The sequence below is a fragment of the Mustela erminea genome, chromosome 7, assembly GCF_009829155.1.
Source record: "Mustela erminea isolate mMusErm1 chromosome 7, mMusErm1.Pri, whole genome shotgun sequence".
Taxonomy (NCBI): domain Eukaryota; kingdom Metazoa; phylum Chordata; class Mammalia; order Carnivora; family Mustelidae; genus Mustela; species Mustela erminea.
This window is the reverse complement of record NC_045620.1, coordinates 69,203,268-69,223,993: the sequence shown is the minus strand read 5'-3', so window position 1 is coordinate 69,223,993 and position 20,726 is coordinate 69,203,268. Positions and strand designations below refer to the sequence as shown.

At 42.4% G+C, this 20,726-nt stretch overlaps 1 protein-coding gene and 1 pseudogene across 4 annotated transcripts in view; one reads left to right on the top strand and one right to left on the bottom strand.

Annotated features, from left to right (window-relative positions):
- STON1 (stonin 1) overlaps window positions 1–20,726 on the bottom strand; it is a 53,908-nt gene that overhangs the window by 2,889 nt on the left and 30,293 nt on the right. For 3 of the 4 annotated variants that reach the window (XM_032352058.1, XM_032352057.1, XM_032352055.1), the window contains exons 2-3: window positions 7,771–9,747; window positions 1,534–1,736 (exon numbers count right to left, since the gene is read on the bottom strand). In XM_032352058.1, the coding sequence (XP_032207949.1) occupies window positions 1,534–1,736; window positions 7,771–9,700 (2,133 nt within the window). In that variant the 5' untranslated portion in view covers window positions 9,701–9,747. Of the gene's footprint in view, window positions 1–1,533; window positions 1,737–7,770; window positions 9,748–18,535; window positions 18,651–20,726 lie in introns of those variants that run through there. The other variant, XM_032352056.1, reaches the window with a different exon arrangement.
- On the top strand, window positions 10,320–10,434 carry LOC116596611 (annotated as a pseudogene).

Sequence of the window (20,726 nt, the reverse complement as noted above, 5' to 3'; positions counted from 1 at the left end):
CAATCCCCCAGGGTGAGCTGGAGCTAAGAGGGGTGTGGAGTTACCCCAAGCTGAGGCAAGAGGGTCTTGATACACCTGTATCCACAGAAAGAGGGTATGATCTGAGGCAAGGCAGTTTTCTTCAGCAGGGCAATTTCCAGCTGCTGGAAGAGTTAAGTCCTAGGTCCCAAAGGGCTCCATACAAGGGCACTCACCCATCAATAATTTTATCAATAGTTAAAAAAAAAAAAATCACCAGACCCAAACACATAGGCATATAAACAGATGGTCCAAAATAAAAAAAAAAAAGAAATGGGGTTATGGACATTGGGGAGGGTAAGTGCTTTGGTGCGTGCTGTGAAGTGTGTAAACCTGGCGATTCACAGACCTGTACCCCCAGGGATAAAAGTATATGTTAATAAAAAATAAAAAATTAAAACAAACAAACAAACAAAAAAACTGAGGTTAACTGCATGAAATATATAAATTAAGGAAGAACCTGAAAATAAAAACTGTAAAATAAAAGAAAGAAAGAAAGAAAGAAAGAACCCTGACTTACGCTACGGTATTATAAAACTACCAGTTGGTGTTAATGATGTCATACATAATCACACCACTTCAAGATACTCTGGGAAATCTGTGGCAGAGGTTATCTCTGTATCTACTAACTTCAAAGATGAGAAGGAAAAGCAAGTTTAGAAACAGGTGCAAGTGTATGTCACTCTTTAACTCATCTGGCATAAAAATGTAGAAGAGCCAATGGTGAACATTTAAAATTGTTTTAATAGAGTAACTCAGCATTTCCCAAATGGTGCACCACAGAGGACTACTCTGGAAGACACTGATGGGTGTTCTACATATACATGCCCATAAAGACAAGATTCTATGATTAATGAGTTTGGAGAAATTAAGTCTAACAAGTTTCTTTTTTTTTTTTTTTTTTTAGATTTTATTTATTTATTTGACAGACAGAGATCACAAGTAGGCAGAGAGGCAGGCAGAGAGAGAGAGGGAGGGAAGCAGGCTTCCTGCTGAGCAGAGAGCCCGATGCGGGACTCGATCCCAGGACCCTGAGATCATGACCTGAGCCGAAGGCAGCGGCTTAACCCACTGAGCCACCCAGGTGCCCTAACAAGTTTCTTTATTGCAGAACTTTTCAGTCTCTATTTAGCATTAACTTAGTGCATGGGATTCCCCAACTTATTTTTTTCTTGGATCATTATATGTATTCCAAAGAACACATCTTGAGAAATGCTATTCTAACATAAATCTATTACACAAATGCTTTTGAAATGTGAATTTGCTTTTAATGCCCTATTTTTCATTGAGAACATAATTAAGTAGCACCACGTACTGAGGCTCCTGATTTCTAGAACGAGAGAATTTTGGCTCACTGGTTACCATCAAGTTTCCATGACTGGGCTCTTTTCTAGGTCAAATAAACACAAATACATATACACATACATAGTCATTGACAGGGGCAAAACAGACATCTCAAGCCAATAAGGTCATAGCTCCAGAAGCCTCAATTTGAACCAAAGTACAAGGATATACCTGAATGTTGTAGCAAGCTCTCTGATGAACATGCTTCTGTGGCTGGACATCACTCTCCACCCCCAGAGACCTGACCTCTGTCCTCGAGGCACAGGTGTCCAGCATTCCAAATTGAACAGTAGCAAATGGATACCAATCAGAGGGAATTTCTTGGTCTGATCCAAGTTCTAGTTTGTATGACAAGCAATGGGGATGATCAGGACCTTGAAGAAAAAAATCAAATGGTCAAAGTACATCAATGGCCATTGAACATTTCTCTTAAACATAAGAAGCACTCATCCCTCTCTTTAATATATAATTCCATTAGCACTACGGCAGTGTAAGTTCTGTTCAGATAACATACTACCAAAATTCACCAACTAGTGAATTTTTGCACCAACTAGTGGAAATCTATCTGCATTTTTAAAATACCAGCTTTAAAATAAGTACAAGTTCATTACTTTATATACATTAACTCCTAAAGTGTTTTTAATTAAGAGTATGTTAATTTTCTTTAATTAAATGACTAATACTGGTATTAAGCATCATTAATTAGCTATAATATACACAGGATATGTTGGCAAAAAAAAACCTTTTCCCTTAAGTAAATTAAAAAGCTCTTACAATAAGTCTTACCTTATTAATTTCCTTACCACTCTGTTTCTTAATAGGTAATGCAAAAGTAAACTTCAGCCTAAACTGGGTCACATTATTAAAAATTCTAATTTTTTAAGTGAAACTAATTCAAGTTTTATTACATTTTAGAAACTACTCTAGGCCAAGAACTCTTTCTTCAGTAGAATAGATGATTTTTTACTGCTGTGATTCTTGCTCACCACCCCCCAAAAGCTTTGCCTAAAACAAATGCACACTAAGAGATAGGCGTATTGCTTCCAGTGTTTTAATCTAATATTTGCTTCCACTTAATTCAATTTGCCAGGCTTTGAGCATCTACTCTATGCTAGGCCGGGCTCGGTGCCAGACCCAGGGATATTGGATATACCCAAAGGTTTTAAGTAGGGTCTTGTAACCTGTGTGTGCACATGTGCATACGTTACAGTGGAGTAAAAAATGTTTCCAATGCAATCACTGTAGTAAGTCTACATAGTTCCCTGATTCTCTTGTGTTGTCCACAGCATCTACATATCTATCTAATGCAGCTATCTTTATTTAAATAAATGTATGAGATGACAACTATTTGAAAAGCCAGATTAAATTACTTTACCACTGCCACACCTTGAGAAAGAATATTTCCATCAGAATACAGCTTGAGGCACAAAAAGCAAGAGTTTAAAGGATTTCACTTAATTCTTAAAAGATAAATTGCCTTTCACTCCTTACAACCTGTTCCTTGTAGAGAGACTAATAGAATTCTAAGGCTGTAAAAGGCCTTGAGAAGTCATCAATCAATTAACCAACAGATGCTCATTAGACATCTCCACCACTTACAGGGAGGGCAGGATGGCCATGGCCTCTGAGGTGCTCTAAGCTACCCAGATCACTGCAGGCAAGTGATAACTTTATTCACACACACACACACACACACACACACACACACACACACACACACGGGGCAGGGTGGGGGAGGGATGCCAAAATCTATTACCCTTTCTTAGTCTTCTGTCTGCAGCAAGGAGGCAGTAAATTTATTTAAACTAAACTCAGGCACTCTTACATCCTTTATGGCACAGTGGCTAAGAACATAGACACAGGACACATATGGCCCAGAGACCAATCCCAACTCTGCTCCGTAATGACTGTGTGATCCTAGGCAAGCTCCTTGATGTCTCTGAGCCTCTGTTTCCTCTTCTGAAAATGGGAGTGATGATATTGGTGATGCTAACATGAACCTTACAGGATCGTCGTGAGGCCCGAACAAACCAGCTGGCCCACAGAGAGCACTAGACCACGGTATGCTAGACTATATAGGACTACTGGGCAAAGTGCTATTCGATTATAAATCAACTACTATTATTTAATTACAATTTTGATAATGAACTGTGAAATCTACACTTTCAGAGCTGAAAATGGTATCAGAGACGCTCTAAGTTGATATTCCCATTTTAAAGGAAATAATTCTTTTGGAATTTTTGCAACCTAATTTACTCAAGGTAAAGAGGGACTAATACATTAGAAACAAAACTTTTTCTATCTGCTTTTCTAAAAAATTGGTAAAAACCTTCAAGTTTTCTGGCCTGTTTTTCCTGGCTTTTAGAAACCCGAAGTACTCTACAATGTCTAAACACATACTCCCCTTTAGATTTTGACCCCTTGCAAAGAGGTCTTGAATCTGTCCTGAGCACAATACCTGGCACATTTAAGGCTCAATGGGTATTTGTCAATCATGTTATTTAATCTCAGTGGCTTCCAGCAGGGGGCACTCTTGGGCTTTGGTAATTGCCACTCTCATAACTTTCTTGGGACTGGGAAAGCAAGTCACAAATTCTTTGGTGGAGTTGACATCTGGTCCCTCTTGAACCAAAATATTTCACATCTCAAAGTGAACTGTTGAGAGTTGGAGGGAATGAATGGAAGGATGACGACACAAGTGGGGAGAGAGGCACCAATGCACTGATGACAGCAATGGAAAAAAAGCAAGCTTTATCTAAAAATTGTTAACATGGATAGGTAGAGAGAGAGATATTTGTTAATTAGCCCTACACAACTCCCACTCCCCTTTCTAATTCTAGGCTGTGTCTGCACCTCCTGTGGCTAACCAGTGTTCTCATCTGTCCTCCTCCCTACTCTGGCCTGGAGAAAGTTTCCTGTTTCTCTCTTGTCATTCACACTTTAGTGCGAATTTGCTCTCTGAGCTACCCAACCAAGGCCAACCTTTGCTGTAAAATAAAAAACTTGCCCACGCTGTTAAAGGAATATTAAGCATTGGCATGATGGTAAAAGAGACATATAAGGGGGAAACAGCCCTTCCTACTCCCTTCACAATCACATGGAAGTGAAAAAAAAAGTCAATCCTGATCCCAAAAATCCACAGGAGGGGGGCTGCGTGGGTGGCTCAGTCAGCAAAGCAACCAACTCTGGAGCTCAGGTGTTGTTGTCAGGTCACGAGTTAAAAAAAAAAAAAAAAATCCACAGGAGGAAAGGCGTAACATTTTTTTTTAAATGATGTGCATAGTAGAGTATTTCATATATTATCTTTCAGTTTCTATTTTTTTAATATTTTTTTCTAATGGTACTGGTTTTTCAGAAACTTGCATGAAAAGGGTATTTTTTTAAGGTAAAGATTTTATTCATTTATTTATTTGTTTATTTATTTATTTAGAGGGTGGGGTGTAGAAGGAGAGGGAAAAAGAGAATCTCCAGCAGATTCCGCACTGAAGGCAAAGCCCCACTCAGCGCTCAATATCAAGACCCTGAGATCATGACCTGAGCCAAAACCAAGAGTTGCACACTGAGCTGACTGACCCAACCTGGCGCCCCAAAAAAGGGTAATGTCTTCAAGACTTTTAAAAAAAATCCTGTTCTTTACACACCCAATCAATTGAAGAACTGCACAGAAAAACAGAGATGCATTCAAAGAAACTGCTCCACCATGCATGATCTGTGGGACGGCAGCACTGGTAACACCTGAGCAGCATGGGAAGCCGTTTGGTGGGCCTCACCTGCTGAATCAGTCTACATTTTTAAAGGTGGTTCAAGTGCATTCCCAAGTTTCAGAAGCACTGTCTTAGGATAAAGATGTCCTCTCTGCCCTGACCTTACTCTTTCTACATTCTCCCCCAGGGGCAAACTGCTAGGCACCCTCTCCCTCTTTGCATTACTCTCCCCACCCACAATACGGAAACCAGAGGACAGGCCACAGGAACCCAGGTGCCCTAGCCCAGCCCCTCCCTGGCCCCCAGATTCCACCGGACATAGTCCTCTGCCTTCTGCTTCGACCTTTTGGCCCACAGATCTGCTCCAAACAAAGCATCCTGGATCCCAAAGGCATTATTCCATGCAGTATCACCGTATAATTGACTGGACTGCTTGTAAAACATTGTTCTGTGCAGGCCTGGTCCTATGACTGTCTTCCAGAATAATTCCTGAAGGCCAGCCTCTTTGGGAATATCCACTCTTGTAATTGTTCTTGGTGAGCTCAGCTGCTAGTAAATACAGGGGGGAGGTAGTAAGAGCTCTAGGAGACACAGGGTACACAGAGCGGGGAGGAATGACCTGTGCCTAGGGGACAATAACAGGTTTCACAGCACAGCTCCCAGGCCAGCAGTTCTCAACCCAGGCTGCGTGGGAGGGCCTCTTACAAGCACCAATACACAGGCCTCACCCCACAGAGTCTGAATGGTCAGGATGGGCCCTAAACATTGGGATGTTTTTAAAGCTCTAAGGATTCTAAGGACTCCAATGTGCTGCCTAAGCAGAGAAACAGATTTCAAAACCAGTAGTGAGAGGATCCCAAGCTATCTCAGCTTATGACACTGTGGCCCACCAAGTCAGCAAAGCCAGAGCCCCCGACCTCCTGGCATCCCTCCCGTCCCCTGTGCCCACAGATAATCTGTTCTTGTCTGGAGGGCGCCTCCTCTGAGTTTCCTCACCATCCTTCACTCCCTTCTTAGTGCTCCCACTGCCACTGGCCTTGCTTCTCTGTCAAGCTTCCCCATGTCTGCACTCCTGAATCTTTCCACAATGTATGCCTAACTTCCAAAAACAAGGGATAATTCTGTCACAGTGGTGCCTGAAAACACTCCAGAAGCCTGGTGAACTCCAGACCCCAAAGCATGGCTCACATGGTCCTTCATGAGCTGGTTTATTTCCCTTCCACTCCCTCAGTCCCAACACTTAACTAGGATCCCCCAACCCACAGGCCTATTTCTGCTGTTTCTACCCCTGGTAGAATCCTACCAATTCTTCCACATCAAGCTGAACCATCCCCTCTTCCACAAAGACTTCCAAGTGTCCCCCGCGGTTTATCCCCCCTTTCTCTGGAATCCCCGCTCCTCTGGAATCCCCGCTCTGTGTGTTTGTTCCTGACTATAACAGAGCACACTACCACAGCACATTCACGTGCCTGCTGTCAGATCTGCCTCCCCTGCTGGGATGCTAGGTTCCTGAAGGGCGGGAAGCAGGTTTGCATCTGCGTCTCCCATACACCAAGCCCAGAGCCTGTACCTACACGAAATTCAGTGCTGTTTGTGGACCAGCTGTGAACTATTTAGGAGGAATGGAACCTTATTCCTCTTTAGCCCCAGCACCTGATGTGGTACTTGGTTATAGTAAATGCTCAGTAAATGTTTGACTGAATGAGTGACTGCATCAACTCAGATCCCCAGATCTGCCCTCCATAACCCAGTGTTCTACTAGAAATAAATGAACTAAAACAGGGAGCAGCCTTAATTTCAAAATTTCCTTTTTTGCTTTATTATAGACACCCACGACTAAGTTACTATCCTAAAATAAATGTGGTGCCAGGACTGTCTTTTTAAAGTTCTGGACTTCTAGGGCTCAGTCGGTTAAGCGTCAGCCTTCAGCTCAGGTGATGATCCCAGAGTCCTGGGATCGATGCTCCCTGCTCAGTGGGGATGCTGCTTCTCCCTCCCCCTCCGCCTGCCACTCCCCCTTATTATGCTCTCTCTCTCTGTCAAATCAATAAATAAAGTCCTCTAAAAAATTAATAAAAATAAAGTTCTGAACTTCTAGATTCATTGTTTTCTTTGCAAACATTTTGCAAATGAACTGAATTTTTAATACGTGGGTTGTGTCTACTTAATTCTGAAACAGCTAGTCATGATGGCCAAATTAAACCAGCTAAAGAAATCAATTTGGGTAAAAACGAAAGGCAATCTTATTTCAAAGAGCAGGGAGCAAAACCGAAGGAGAACTTGGTACCGGCTGAGAATACAAAAACGTTCAGGTATATTCATGCATGAGAGATCTTTAAAGGTTAATTAGGGAATCAAAGCTCTGTGAGCAAGTTTTAACATTTGAGGTTGGTGGCTAATGTCAAGAAGTCCAGCAAGAAATCCTCCCTCAGTGCCACCATCCACAAGAAAATCTGAGCTCAGAGTATTTTTTTATGGCATTAAAAAAATTTTTTCTTAAGTTAAACTTATCTGCTAGGAATAGGCACAGAGGACACACTAAATCCACTGCCCACTAAATGTTGCACCTCCCAGCAGGGACTGTGAGCATGGCCCCGGGGGACTGAAGTTATCATTTCTCTCAGCCTGGTTTCAACCCAAGGAGGAGGTTGAAAACACTGAAGCTACTTCATGAGAAAGTCAACTTAGGGTGTTGAATATTTACTTGAATTTTTATCAGGAAGCCGGTCTATCTTCCATATGATGGCACGGTAGGCACTCTCATATTTTGCTGACCCCACGGTGACCTGTATAACAGGTTCAGATTCAGGTTCATGTAAATTCCCCAGACATGCCCGGCGATTCATTTTGGCCTTCAGAGACTTCTGCCTCTGAAGGTTCATGGTCCAGAGGGCCTTGATCCACTGTGATGGAACAGGAAAGTGTATCATGATATTGTCACAGGACCTCAAGGCACTGGCACAGGATGGTCTCTGAGCCAATGAGGCCATGTTGACAAAGGCCTGAAGCTCCACATAGGCCCCCTGGACAACCACCATGGACTTGAGGGAAAAGGGAAGATCTTCTCCATTATACAGAGTCTTAAAACGCATCAGCTCAAACCGGCAGGCATCCAGCGGTACAAACTTAATGATTCTTGATTGCTCGAATTCTTGTGCTTTCACACACTTATGAAAATGATGGTCAAGAATATCAATCCCCTTCTTTTCTGGGTCTTTTTCAAAATAGCGTTCATTTCGCTTTTGCAGCTCAAGATCATTCAAGGTCAAAAAGCATTCTGTGTTCCCATTCACAAAGCAGAGGCAACAGATTTGAGTTATGACAGCGCTTTCAACCAATTTTCCTTCTTCTTTAGTGATTTTCCCCCAAAAGTTGTCCACAATTTCCAGGGAAATTTCTTGTTCCTCGTAGTTCTTTTTTGGTTTTGAAACAGGTGGCAGCTTTGTTAGCTCCTCCTCCACGGTAGTCAGGAAGTCGAGGAAATCGTGGTACTCTGTGGACCCTAACTTCAGCATCTGGTCAATGTCTGGTTCATGAACTACTTCTGTCTTAGAGTGATATTTCCTTTTTTCTGTGTAAGACACATGTTCAATCTTCACAGTATGGATTTTTCCTGCTACACTAAAGTTCTCAACTTTGGGTTCAGAAAGCCGGCAATGTGGATCAAGCTGTAACTCCTTAAATGGTTTTTCTAACCCCTTCTCATAATACATTTGCAAAATTCCCCCAGGTAAGACTTTTAGAAAAATTGGTCCCCACTGACGGGAGGACATCATATTCTTCTTCTCGGGAATTCTCAACATGAAAGACCATCCAGGTTTTGGCTGACTCCTGAAAAGTGTGTGGGGGACAAAGGAAGAGGCGGTGTCTTCAGCATATAGACACTGCATAGACAAATTTCCATATGAGTCTTGGTCCCCAGCTGATTGGAGATGTTCAAGTTTCTCACAGATGTAGTTAAATGAACCCTGATTTAAGCTTTTTTGATCAAGATGCATCTCTTTGTCTCTTGATGGGTACATCTTTCTGCTTCCTGAAGGGTCAAAGGCAAACTGGGAAGCACTGCCTTCATCTTTCCAAAATGGACTTGAAAAAGCACAGTCCTCCCGAAAATACTGAAACTGGGGGGCATCATTTTGGAACCCTAGGCTTTCAGCCTGGGGAGGGCCAACTTCATCTGGAAGACCCACTTTGGGAGCTGGATGTGTACATGAGTGGTCACTGGGTAAGGAAGCATGGGATAAACAGGTCGGTTTAGACGACAGTACGGAGGAGCCTGCTCCTGGTGCTGTAAATGGACTGTTTGAGGATGATTCTGGGATAGGATAAAGCATATGAGTCCCTCCTTTGGGGATGCCAGGAAAACCGGGGAAGTCCTTGGTAGGTGTAGAAAGAGGAGAATTACTCGGAGGTCCTGGACTAAAGTAAAAGTCTATGATGGGAGAGGAAAGGGGGGTACTGTTGGCAGAGGAAGGTCCGCTGGGAAATTCCTTAGCACCAGAAAGGTTCAGCTTAAGTCCATTGGGCCTACAGATGCTTTGATTCTCCTGAGGTAAATTCTTTGACTTTTGAGAAGACTGAAAGGCAGAATCATCATCAAATGTGACCCAGTTGCCTGGGTTTGCAGAACACATCTTTGGAACCAGACTGTGGTCTTGTCTATGAATCAGATATGCTGTATCTGTTAAAGGAGAAAGAGACAAGAAGAATATTAAATGAGAATGGGGAGGAAATCCAAGTTACTTTAGTTCCGAGAAATACTTAGATTTAAGAGAAATTGGGGGTGGGGGAGGTGCCTGGTTGGCTCAGCTGGTATAGCATGCAACCCTTGATCTTGGAGTCGTGAGTTCAAGCCCCAGGTTGGGCATAGAGCTTACTTGAAAAAATAAAAATAAAAGAAACTGTTGTCACAAACAGAAGTTCTAAATAAAAAAATAAAAATAAAAGCACCCAGATTTACAGATTAACTGAGTTAAAAGAAATGCTTAAGAATTGTAACACTTCTGATGATTAAATGGATTAACAACAACAACAACAAAACAAGATCTAACCATATGCTGTGTACCAGAGACTCATTTGAGATTTAAGGACACACTTGGGCTGAAAGTGAAAGGATGTAAAAAGATATTCTATGCAAACGGAAACAAGAGCAGGCGGGGTGGCCATACTGTATCAGGCAAAATGGATTTTACGTCAAAAGCTGTCACAAGAGACAAAGCAGGACATTATATAATGATAAAAGGGTCAGCTCAAAGCTTTGCGCAGTGGCGGTATCGTAGCCAATGAGGTTTATCCGAGGCGCGATTATTGCTAATTGAAAAGGGTCAGCTCACCAGGAAGATAAAGTAATTACAAGTATATATAAATAAGCCAACATCAGAGCAATCAAATACATAAAGCAAACATTAAAAAACCGAAGGAAGTAATAGCAACACAATAATATCAGAGTTTCAATACCCCACCTTCAATAATGGATAGAACATCCAGATAGAAGATCAATAAGGAAACAGAGCACTTGAACAACACAATAGACCAAACAGACAACACACCACACACAACAGCAGCAGGATACCTGTTCTTCAAAGCACACACAGAATATCCTCTGGGATAGATCACATGTTAGGTCACAAAATAAGTCTTAACAAATTTAAGAAGATGGGAATTATAGCAAGTGTCTTCTGAACACAACCAAATGAAACTGGAAATCAACAGGAGAAAGAATGAAGAAAACTGGAAAATTCACAAATGTAGAAATTGAACACCATACTCTTGAACAACCAATAGGCCAAAGAGAAATCAAAAGGGAAATGAGAAAATATTTCAAGGTAAGCAAAGTGAAAACACAACATACCCAAACTGATAGATGTAGCAAAAGCAGCAGACACAGTAGAGTATATAGTGGTAAACACCTACATTAAAAAAGAAGAAAGGTCTCAAATAAACAAACTAAGCTTACAGCTTAACAAACTAGAAAAAGAAAAACAAACTAAGCCCAAAGTTAGGAGAAGAAAAGTAAGAATAACATTAGGGCAGAAATAAATGAAAGAGAACATAAAGTAGAAAAAAAGGGAAACTTAGAGTTGGTTTGTTGTAAAAGATTGGCAAAAAAGACAAGCCTTTAGCTAGACTGAGAAAAAAAGAGAAAATACTCAAAACCAGAAATGCAAGATGTGACATTAAACTTATATCACAGAAATAAAATAGTGACTATAAGGGACCACTATGAACAATTACGTGCCAGCAAGTTGGATAACCTAGAAGAAATAGATAAATTCCTAGAAACATACAACTTACCATGACTGAATTATAAAGAAGTAGGAAATCTGAACAGACCTATAATTAGTAAGGAAATTGAATTGGTAGTCAAAACCTCCCAAAAAATAAAAGCTCAGGCCCAGATGGTTTCACTGGAGAATACCAGTGAAAGTGTTCTTTAGGAACACTTAAAGAAAAATTAACACCAATCCTTCGCAAGCTCGTCCAAAAAACTAAAGAGGAGGGAACACTTCCAAACTCATTTTATGAGACCAAATTTACTCTGATACCTAAGCCAAATATAGTACAAGCAAAGAAAAATACTATACAAATGCAAAAATACTCAATAAAATACTAGTACGTCAACTTCAACAGCAGATTAAAAGGATCATACAGGGCGCCTGGGTGGCTCAGTGGGTTAAGCCGCTGCCTTCGGCTCAGGTCATGATCTCAGGGTCCTGGGATCGAGTCCCGCATCGGGCTCTCTGCTCAGCAGGAAGCCTGCTTCCCTCTCTCTCTCTCTCTCTCTGGCTGCCTCTCTGTCTACTTGTGATTTCTCTCTGTCAAATTAATAAATAAAATCTTTAAAAAAAATAAAAAATAAAAAAAATAAAAGGATCATACACTATTATCAAGTGGCATTTATCCCTGGGATGCAAGGACAGTTCAACAGATGAAAATCAAGCAAAGTGATATACCACATCCACAGAACAAGGGATACATATCACATGATCATCTCAATAGGCCCAGATATAGCACCTGACAAAACTCAATAATAAGAAGCCAGCCAACCAACTAGGAAGAAGAAAATTACCTCAAAATAATAACAAAGGCCATCTATGAAAAGCCCATAATTAACATCATACACAATGGTGAAAAACTAAAAGCTTGTCCTCTAATATCAGAAACAAGGTAAGGATGTTCATTCTTACGACTTCTACTCAACACGGTCCTACAAGTCCTAACATGAGCAATTAGGCAAGAAAAAGAAATAAAAGGCATCAAATCAGAAAGGAAGAAGTTATATTTTGTCTATTTACAAGTGATATGATCTTATCTATAGAAAACCCTAAAAATTACACACACACACACACACACACACACACAGAGTTAGAAGTAATACACAAATTCAGCAAAGTCGCAGGATACAAAATAAACAAAAATCAATTACATTTCTATACATAAACAATTAGCAATCCAAAAAGGAAATTAAGAAAACAATCTCATGTACAATAGCATCAAAAAGAATAAAATACTTAGAAATAAATTTAACAAAAGGGGCAAAGACTTTTACACTGCAAAGTAATTGCTGGAAGAAATTTAAAAAGACACAAATAAAAAGATATCCCACATTCACAGACTGGAAGAAATAATATCGTTTAAATGTCCGTACTATCCAAAGCAAACTACAGATTCAATGCAATCCCTACTAAAGTCCCAATGACATTTTTTGCAGAAATGGAAAAAACAATCCAAAAAGTCACATGAAATCTCAAAGGTCTTTGAACAGTCAAAATAATCTTGAGAAAGATAAGCAAAGGTGACTTTAAAACATATTACAAAGCTATGATACTCAAAACAGTATGGTATTGGCATAAAGGCAGACATACAGACCAGAGGAACAGAGTATTAAGCCTAGAAATAAACCCACACACACCATCAAATGATCCTCAACAAGGATGCCGAGACTATACAATAGGAAAAGTACAATGTCTTCAACAAGCTGTGTTGGGAAAGCTGGATATCCATATGCCAAAAAAAAAAAAAAAAAGACAATGGAACCTTATCTTAGACCACACACAAAAATCAACTATAAATGGATTAAAGACTTAAACATAAAACCTGAAACTATAAAACTCCTGTAAGAAAACATAGGGGAAAAGCTCAATGACATTGGTCTTGGCAATGAATTCCTGGATAGGATACCAAAGCACAAGCAGCAAAAGCAAAAGCAGACAAATCGGACTACATCAGACTCAAAATCTACACAGCAAAGGAAATAACAGTGATGGGGCAACCTACCGAATGGGAGAAAATATTTGCAAACCATATATCGGATAAGGGTTTAATATTCAAAATACATAAGGAATGCCTGCTCGATAGCAAAAAAACAGAACCCCCCCCCAAAATTTTTTTAAATGGGCAACAGATTTGAATAGACATTTCTCCAAAGAAGACATATACATGGACAACGGGTATATGAAACGATGTTCAACATCACTAATCAGCAGAGAAAGTGCAAATCAAAACCATAGTATCACCTTATACCTAGGACAGTCATAACAAAAAACAAAAACAAAAACAAAAAAAAACACCCAAACAAAAGAAAAGCAAAAACACAAAATAACAAGTGTCAACAAGGATATGAAGAAATCAGAACCCTTGTGCAATGTAATGTAAAATGAGGTGGGAATGTAAAATGAAAAACAGCACAGAGTTTCCTCAAATTAAATAGAACTACCATGTAGATGATCTAGCAATCCCACTTAAGGAACTGGACCCCTCAAAACTGAAACAGGATCTCAAAGACATATCTGCACTCTCATCTTCCTTTCAGCATTATTCACAGTAGACAAAAGATGGAAACAATCCAAATGTGCATCGTCTGATGAACGGTTGAAGAAAATGTGATATATGGGCATATGGAGAATCTTATTCAGCCTTTAAAAAGGAAGGACATTCTGGCACAGGCTACAACATAAGTGAATCTTAAAAGCATTATGCTAAGTGAAATAAGCCAGTCACCAAAACAAGTATTATATAATTCCATTTACATGAGGTATCTACAGTAGTCAAATGCACAGAAGCAAAAAGGAGAATGATGGAGCTGGGGAGAGGGGGCAGGAGGGAGAGGAGGGGAAAAGGGTGTGACTGTTTTAGAGTTTTAGCTGTGCAAGATGAGAGTTCTAGAAAGCTGTTGTAAAATAGTATGGGCAACAGATTTGAATAGACATTTCTCCAAAGAAGACATATACATGGACAACAGGTATATGAAACGATGTTCAACATCACTAATCAGCAGGGAAGGTGCAAATCAAAACCATAGTATCATATTTTAAAGTGTATTGTACATTTTTAAAATGTGTTGCTGTTTTTTTAAAGATTTTACTTATTTATTTGTCAGAGAGAGAGAGAGACCACAAGCAGGCAAAGTGGCAGGCAGAGGCAGAGAGAGAAGCAGGCTCCCCGCTGAGCAAGGAGCCCGATGCAGGACTCGGTCCCAGGACCCTGGGATCATGACCTGAGCTGAAGGCAGTGGTTTAACTGACTGAGCCACCCAGTTGCCCCTATAACTGAGATTACTTGGGTTTAGAGTCATTGTCCAAAGCTAATAGCAGTCACTCCTCATGTTCCTCACCACCACACCTAAGCCCCTGACAGCTACTGATCTACTTTTTTTTTTAACTTGGCCTGGTCTGGACATTCATTCACTCTATAACATGTATCAGTACTTCATTCCCTTGGGTGGCTGAATAATATTTCATTGTGAAGACAGGCCACATTTTGTTTATCCATCATTTATCAGGCCATGGACATCTGGTTTATTTCTAATTTTTGGTTATTATGAATAATAAGTTTTTATATAAGTTTCTGCGTGATCATTTTTCTCAGATATAGACCTGAGTTTGGAAAGAACCAGAATTTGAGCACAGGTCACTTCATCCTGTAATACTACAACCTGAATTCTTGAGATGATTCTAATGACAGGGGAGGCAATGAGCTGTACAGGCCACAGCACAGAGCTGGGAATTGGGCACCCAGCGGGCGCTGGTCTGTCACCCACTAGCTGTGCGCAAAGCCCCTCCAGACCTGCAGTGATGAGAGGAGAACCATCTAGGGGTCGTTTCCCACTCAGAAATACTTCTGTGGTGGCTGACATCCAACTGACATTTTTTTCAAAAGCAGTAATTATGTTACCCCTGGGATTTTTGACCAAACTCTCAAACTAATAGAGTAAAACTCCATGATACGAAAACTCAAATCCTGCTGGAATAAAGCCCATGAGAAAGGCATATCTGTCTCCCTCCAGCAGGCCTGCTCGTTTCCCCTCGTGAATAATGAGGGCTCAACCAGTGCTATCCTTCAAGCTTGGAAAAGAGCCAGCCTCTATAGAGAGAGCAAGCCTGGGGCTCCACTGGGGACAGGGCACGCTCAGTGTTGTCATTTGCTAAATCCGCACATTCCTGAGGGCACCAAACATAGGGAGCGGCAGTCCAGGCCAGCTGGCTCTCTCTGGAGGGCATTTTACTGTCTCTGCCCTTGGGCCAGATCTGCCACAGAGCACTTTCCCTTCAAAGCAGGCAGAGCCATGTTTCCAGGGGACACGGCCTGCAGGCTCTGAGGCAGGAAATCAGCCGCAGGATTTCTTAACCGTCCTATCCTACCCTCTTCCGAAGGAATCCAGCCAAAATCACTCTTCATATGGGGTGTAAATATTTACATATTAGGCAGCTTTATTTAAAAGAAACCAAGAGAAAGAATCAGCCTGCTTTAGATGGAATCCTATTCTGACCTATACCAAACATTTTCCTTCATCTCTTTTTCACTGGTAGCTTCAGAATTTCGAGCACAGATACTGGCTTCTTCAGAGTTTTTGCTTCTTATGAAAGAACAAAAGTAATTTCCATAAACCAGATAAATCAATTTCATGACTTGTTAAGTGACCCTTGAACTTTAAAAAGCACACCTTGCAAAAAATCCCCTATGTTAAACACAAAATCTAGGCAGAGTGTACTCTGCCCCCTTCTGCAGGGCTCTTCCACTGGAGGCACTCAGCACATGTAATGTGAGTTTAACACAACCAAACCGGATTCTGTATCATGCCCAAGAGGAGCCCAAATCTTTGTCCGTGTCTAGAAGGCAGCTCCTGGAATGAGAGGCTAAGAGTCTGGCTCCCCAAGGTCAAGGGCCGGTGTGTTTCCCTGTATTCTTCTTGCTGCCCTTCCTTATCAATCCTTTTCACACTCATTTCATTTCTCTCTGACCTCTGCTGCCTCTTTCTTCTATATGACCTCATCTTTCTATTCTAATCTCAAAGCCCCCACCATCTTTCCCAAAGTCAACAGCTAGAATCGATTCCATCTAAGGCTTTCCTTCTGCTCCCTTCCCTCCTAATTCACCCCCTCCTTCAGCCGGGAAAGAAGGCCACATCCTTTCCAGAGCCTCTCAGTCCGTCTGAGGCCCCCTGGGTCTCAGGGAGGGTTATGAAAGTCCAGAGTGAGGTCAAGAACGTGTCCTGCCTTGGTCATCTGCAACTTCACCCCACCTCCTTCAAGACATTCGAACCCAAAGTCTTCAAGCAGCATCACCTACTTAGCCTCAGGATTTTTTCGGCAATGCAAATGGGGCGGGATCTCAATATGTGTCTGTGCCTCCCGAGGTCCTGAAGTCCTACCATTTACAGAGCCCTGTCACAGGGAACATCTCATTTTTTTTTTTTTTTTTTGACAGAGAGAGATCACAAGTAGGCAGAGAGGCAGGCAGAGAGAGAGAGAGAGAGAGAGAGAGAGGAGGAAGCAGGCTCCCTGCCGAGCAGAGAGCCCGATGCGGGACTCGATCCCAGGACCCTGAGATCATGACCTGAGCTGAAGGCAGAGGCCCAACCCACTGAGCCACCCAGGTGCCCCGAAACATCTCATTTAAATTCACCACAATCCAGAGTAGACACAGTAGCCAGGCCCCCTGTCCAAAGTCCAGGTTCCACTTAGCGCAGAGCTGGGAATCCAAGGTCCCTGACATGACATCCCCAGGGGCCTTCCCCCAAAGTAGAGGTGCCTCTGGTTGGATTTTGTGGTTCTTTCTCTGCTGTGTATTGCATCCCACCCCACATGCCCTAATGCTTCCAGAGGTCTGTTTTCAGTCAGTCTGCATTATCCTGCTAACTCCTGGAAGACAATGTCAGACAAAATTCAGAGACAGGGCAAGACACGGAGACCCAGTGAGGCACAGACAAAAAAGAAAAATGTATTATGCTGCTAGAAATCAATCTTCAGATTTTGAAGGTTTCTAGAGGAGTGTTTGCTTCTCTTTAAACTATTAGACATCTTTTTGAGCTGTCCATTTTCAAAGTAGCATCAGAGTACACTGAACTCAAGAACAAATTAAAAGGAAGCCCACATACCTACTCACACTGCGAATAAGGGTGATAGAGGTCAACAGTTGTTTTCAACCTTTTACCTCAACACATGTGACAGGTGGCATTCAAGGCCTGGCACATTGTCTTGGATGTACCCAGAGTTTAACAGCCCCCACAATACTGAGGGAAACCCTGAAATAATTAACCCCACTTTTCAAAACGATGGATCAGCAAAGGCAGGCTGCGGGCCACAGCAAACACAAGAAAGTCTGCATTTACACACAATCATGGCATTCCCCCTTTTTCTTTCACTGAAGAGCTCATCCTGGAACTCTTCTGTAAGAATATCATGGAGATTCCGAACTTTTCTAAATTGTTTTAAAAAGTAAATCTTTCAAAAATAGCAACACCTTAAATATTATTAGAAATATTGCAGATTGCTTGCAATAAGCCTTGTGAAAAGGTAGCACTAGATGGAATAATTATCTCACCAAAAAGAACTGGGGATGAAAATCATCAAATTGTGGTAGGAAAAATTCATATATTTTTTGAGAGTCAAAGTGAAGCTTTTTCAGAGAGGGACTATGTCTCATTTGTTAGGGCATTTTCCACATTGTGCACAAATGTCTGACATCACCAGGCAGTTCAATGCATGTTTGATTGAGTAATTTTAAATAGTCTTTTCAGTTTCCCATAAAGGAAATCTCTGTACTGCCCTCCTCAATACAAAGAACCACTGCATTTCAGAGTTAGGCAGAAATTGGAGGTATTCTGCTCAATTAACCACACTAACAAACATCAAATACTTGCTATGTGCTGTCAGTATGCTAACAGCTGTGTGTGCATTTCATCCTCACAACCCCATTAGGTAATAATATCATTTTGTAAAAGAGGAAAATAAGGTTCAGAGAAGTTAAGCTACTTGCCTAAAGTCACCCAGCCTAACAGAGGCAGATCTGTCTGATCCCAGAGCCCATGCTCCATTCCACCCACCACCCAAGAGGTCCAAAGAGATCCAGCGACCTGCTGGTGTTGGTGTCCTAATTCTCATTTCCGAACACTTCCCACTATTCTCCCTTTCACTACGGAGGGCTCCTGGAGCCAGGAACTCTCCAAGATGCAAACGTGCTGTTCTCACCTGAAAGAGGCGAGTTCTTCATAAAGCCCGCAACACATATCGGCCACCGGGACAGGAGGCTGAGGGAAAGACAAACTCGGAGACAGTTTTCCCCATGACTGCTCAAGGACAACAGCTCGGCAGCAATTTGGGTCAATTCTGAGAGTGGCTTTCATAACTCAGCCTGTCCTAGCTCCTGTCCCTTCTCGACTGCATCACCTTGAGCGATGAAGGGTTTTCCAGCCTTGCAGCCCAACACACACCCTCAGCTGCCACCCTCTCTTCCAGTACTAGGGCTGTCTTGGTGTATTCTGCTGAATTCCCCAAACTTCATGCAACGCCCCACATTGTGCTCCTATGCCACCCTACCCGCTCTGCTCTCCAGGGTCTATTCCTGCTGTTCTTTGCAGATCTCCCTCGCTTCTCTTCAGAAACCAGTCAGAGCGTAGATGTGAAGCTCTACCTTTTCCTGCAGATGATCCAAATCAAATTAGATGCATCTGGTGGTCGAATCAGCACTCCTGTTCATCTGCAGCTGAAGACCATCCCCACTTGGGGAGAACAACACTCTCTCAGATGGTCTCAGATGGTCCCAGAGTCAGCTCTGGCTTCTCTGTAACTCCCAGATGCTGCGGGAGGACGGGCGTGGAAGGGGTGTCCTGCTCAGGAAAGCATCATAGGCACCTAGCAGTCACCTCCTGCTGTTAGTTCCACCCAACTCTCACCATCAGGCTGACACCTACTCGAGCCTCATGATCACATCTGGACCCTCAGCAATGCTCCTGCCTTTGCAAAGGGCTGGACTTAGTCCTTTTATGCCTGTGCCTTTTCTGCGCCACACAACAATGCCGCATAATCTAGAGAAAGAATGTCTTCATGCCAGTATCTGTGTGGTTCCATTGGCTGTCCCCCAAAGAAGGAATTCTCTGACTGTCCCAAGGCTGGACTCCTCCACCACAGCACTGGAGCCAGACGGGGGCCGTGTTTGCAAAGCCTCCCTGTGGTTCTTGTTTGGTTGGAGGTCTGAGATCTAGTTACCCTCCTTGCCATTCTGGGACATACGTCCGGGAAACAAAGCCAAAGTCAGGGACGGCCCTGCGTGCAGAATGCATCAGTGAAGGTTTGCTACGTGAGGGTTTAAAATATCTTTCCTATAGAATTTTTCCCTTTAAAGGGGCATCTAAACTTTTGAAACCAAAGGATCCGAAGGCAACAGAAAGCCTTCGGTGTGGCGAAAACCCTTGCAGCATGCACCCTCACCTTAGGTCGCAGAAGCCCCCGCTACGTGGAGTGCCTGCATGGTTACCACAGACGGTCCGCAGCCCGTCCTACTTAATCACAACCATGTGTGCTGTTTAGTTCAGCTCTGTGACAGGAAATACCATTTGTAAAATACTGAACTGCAGCCCAACCTATCCGTGCCTTCAAATGCTATCTGTGCTGGTTCCAGCTCAGCGCCCTTGCGCCACGGCTCCCCTATGGATTTAACCTCCACTTCTCCAGGACAAATTTGGGTCCCGGCTCTTTTGTTAACCTTCTTTTAATAATCTGCTCCATTTTCTAAATGTAGAGAGCTGTATAAACGGACACCAACCCAAACGGACTCGTCCCAGGAATGAACCCAAAGATTTGGGTCTGGGAGGGCCATGCTCATTTCCGAATGTCATACCTCTTACCATAACATGGTTATGGAGTCGGCACACCATGTTCATGTCCATGTTACAAATGCTATGGAAACCTGCTAAGGCGAGGTCTCTGAGCCTAGTTTCTTCATCTGTAAAATGGTAATATTTGCCTCATATATAAATTGCCACATAACGAGTACTCGGTGTATCTACTCTCTTTCTCTCCCTCCTTTGCTTTCCTTTGTCTCCTCATTCCAACCTTCCTCTCTCTAGTCAGGAAGAAAGGAAAATGCTCAGACTCTGCAGTTTGCTTTAGCATAGGTAGACCTGCTACAAACCCTTTTCTAGAACTGGGTGTCCATTCTGCCTGGCACATGACCGTGCCTCCACCTACCCTGCTCTCCCACTACAGAGGGTCAGGGAGGACACTGTATGGGGCTACAGGGCGGGGCTCAGCCTCTCATCTGCCACCTTCGCGAATGGCGCTGAATTCTTGGGCTGTTCTCTCAGGGAAGAGTGAGCACCCAGCACATTCCATAGCCGAGTCTTGTCCAAGGTGTGAAGGAAGGAAACCACCAGAATGAGAG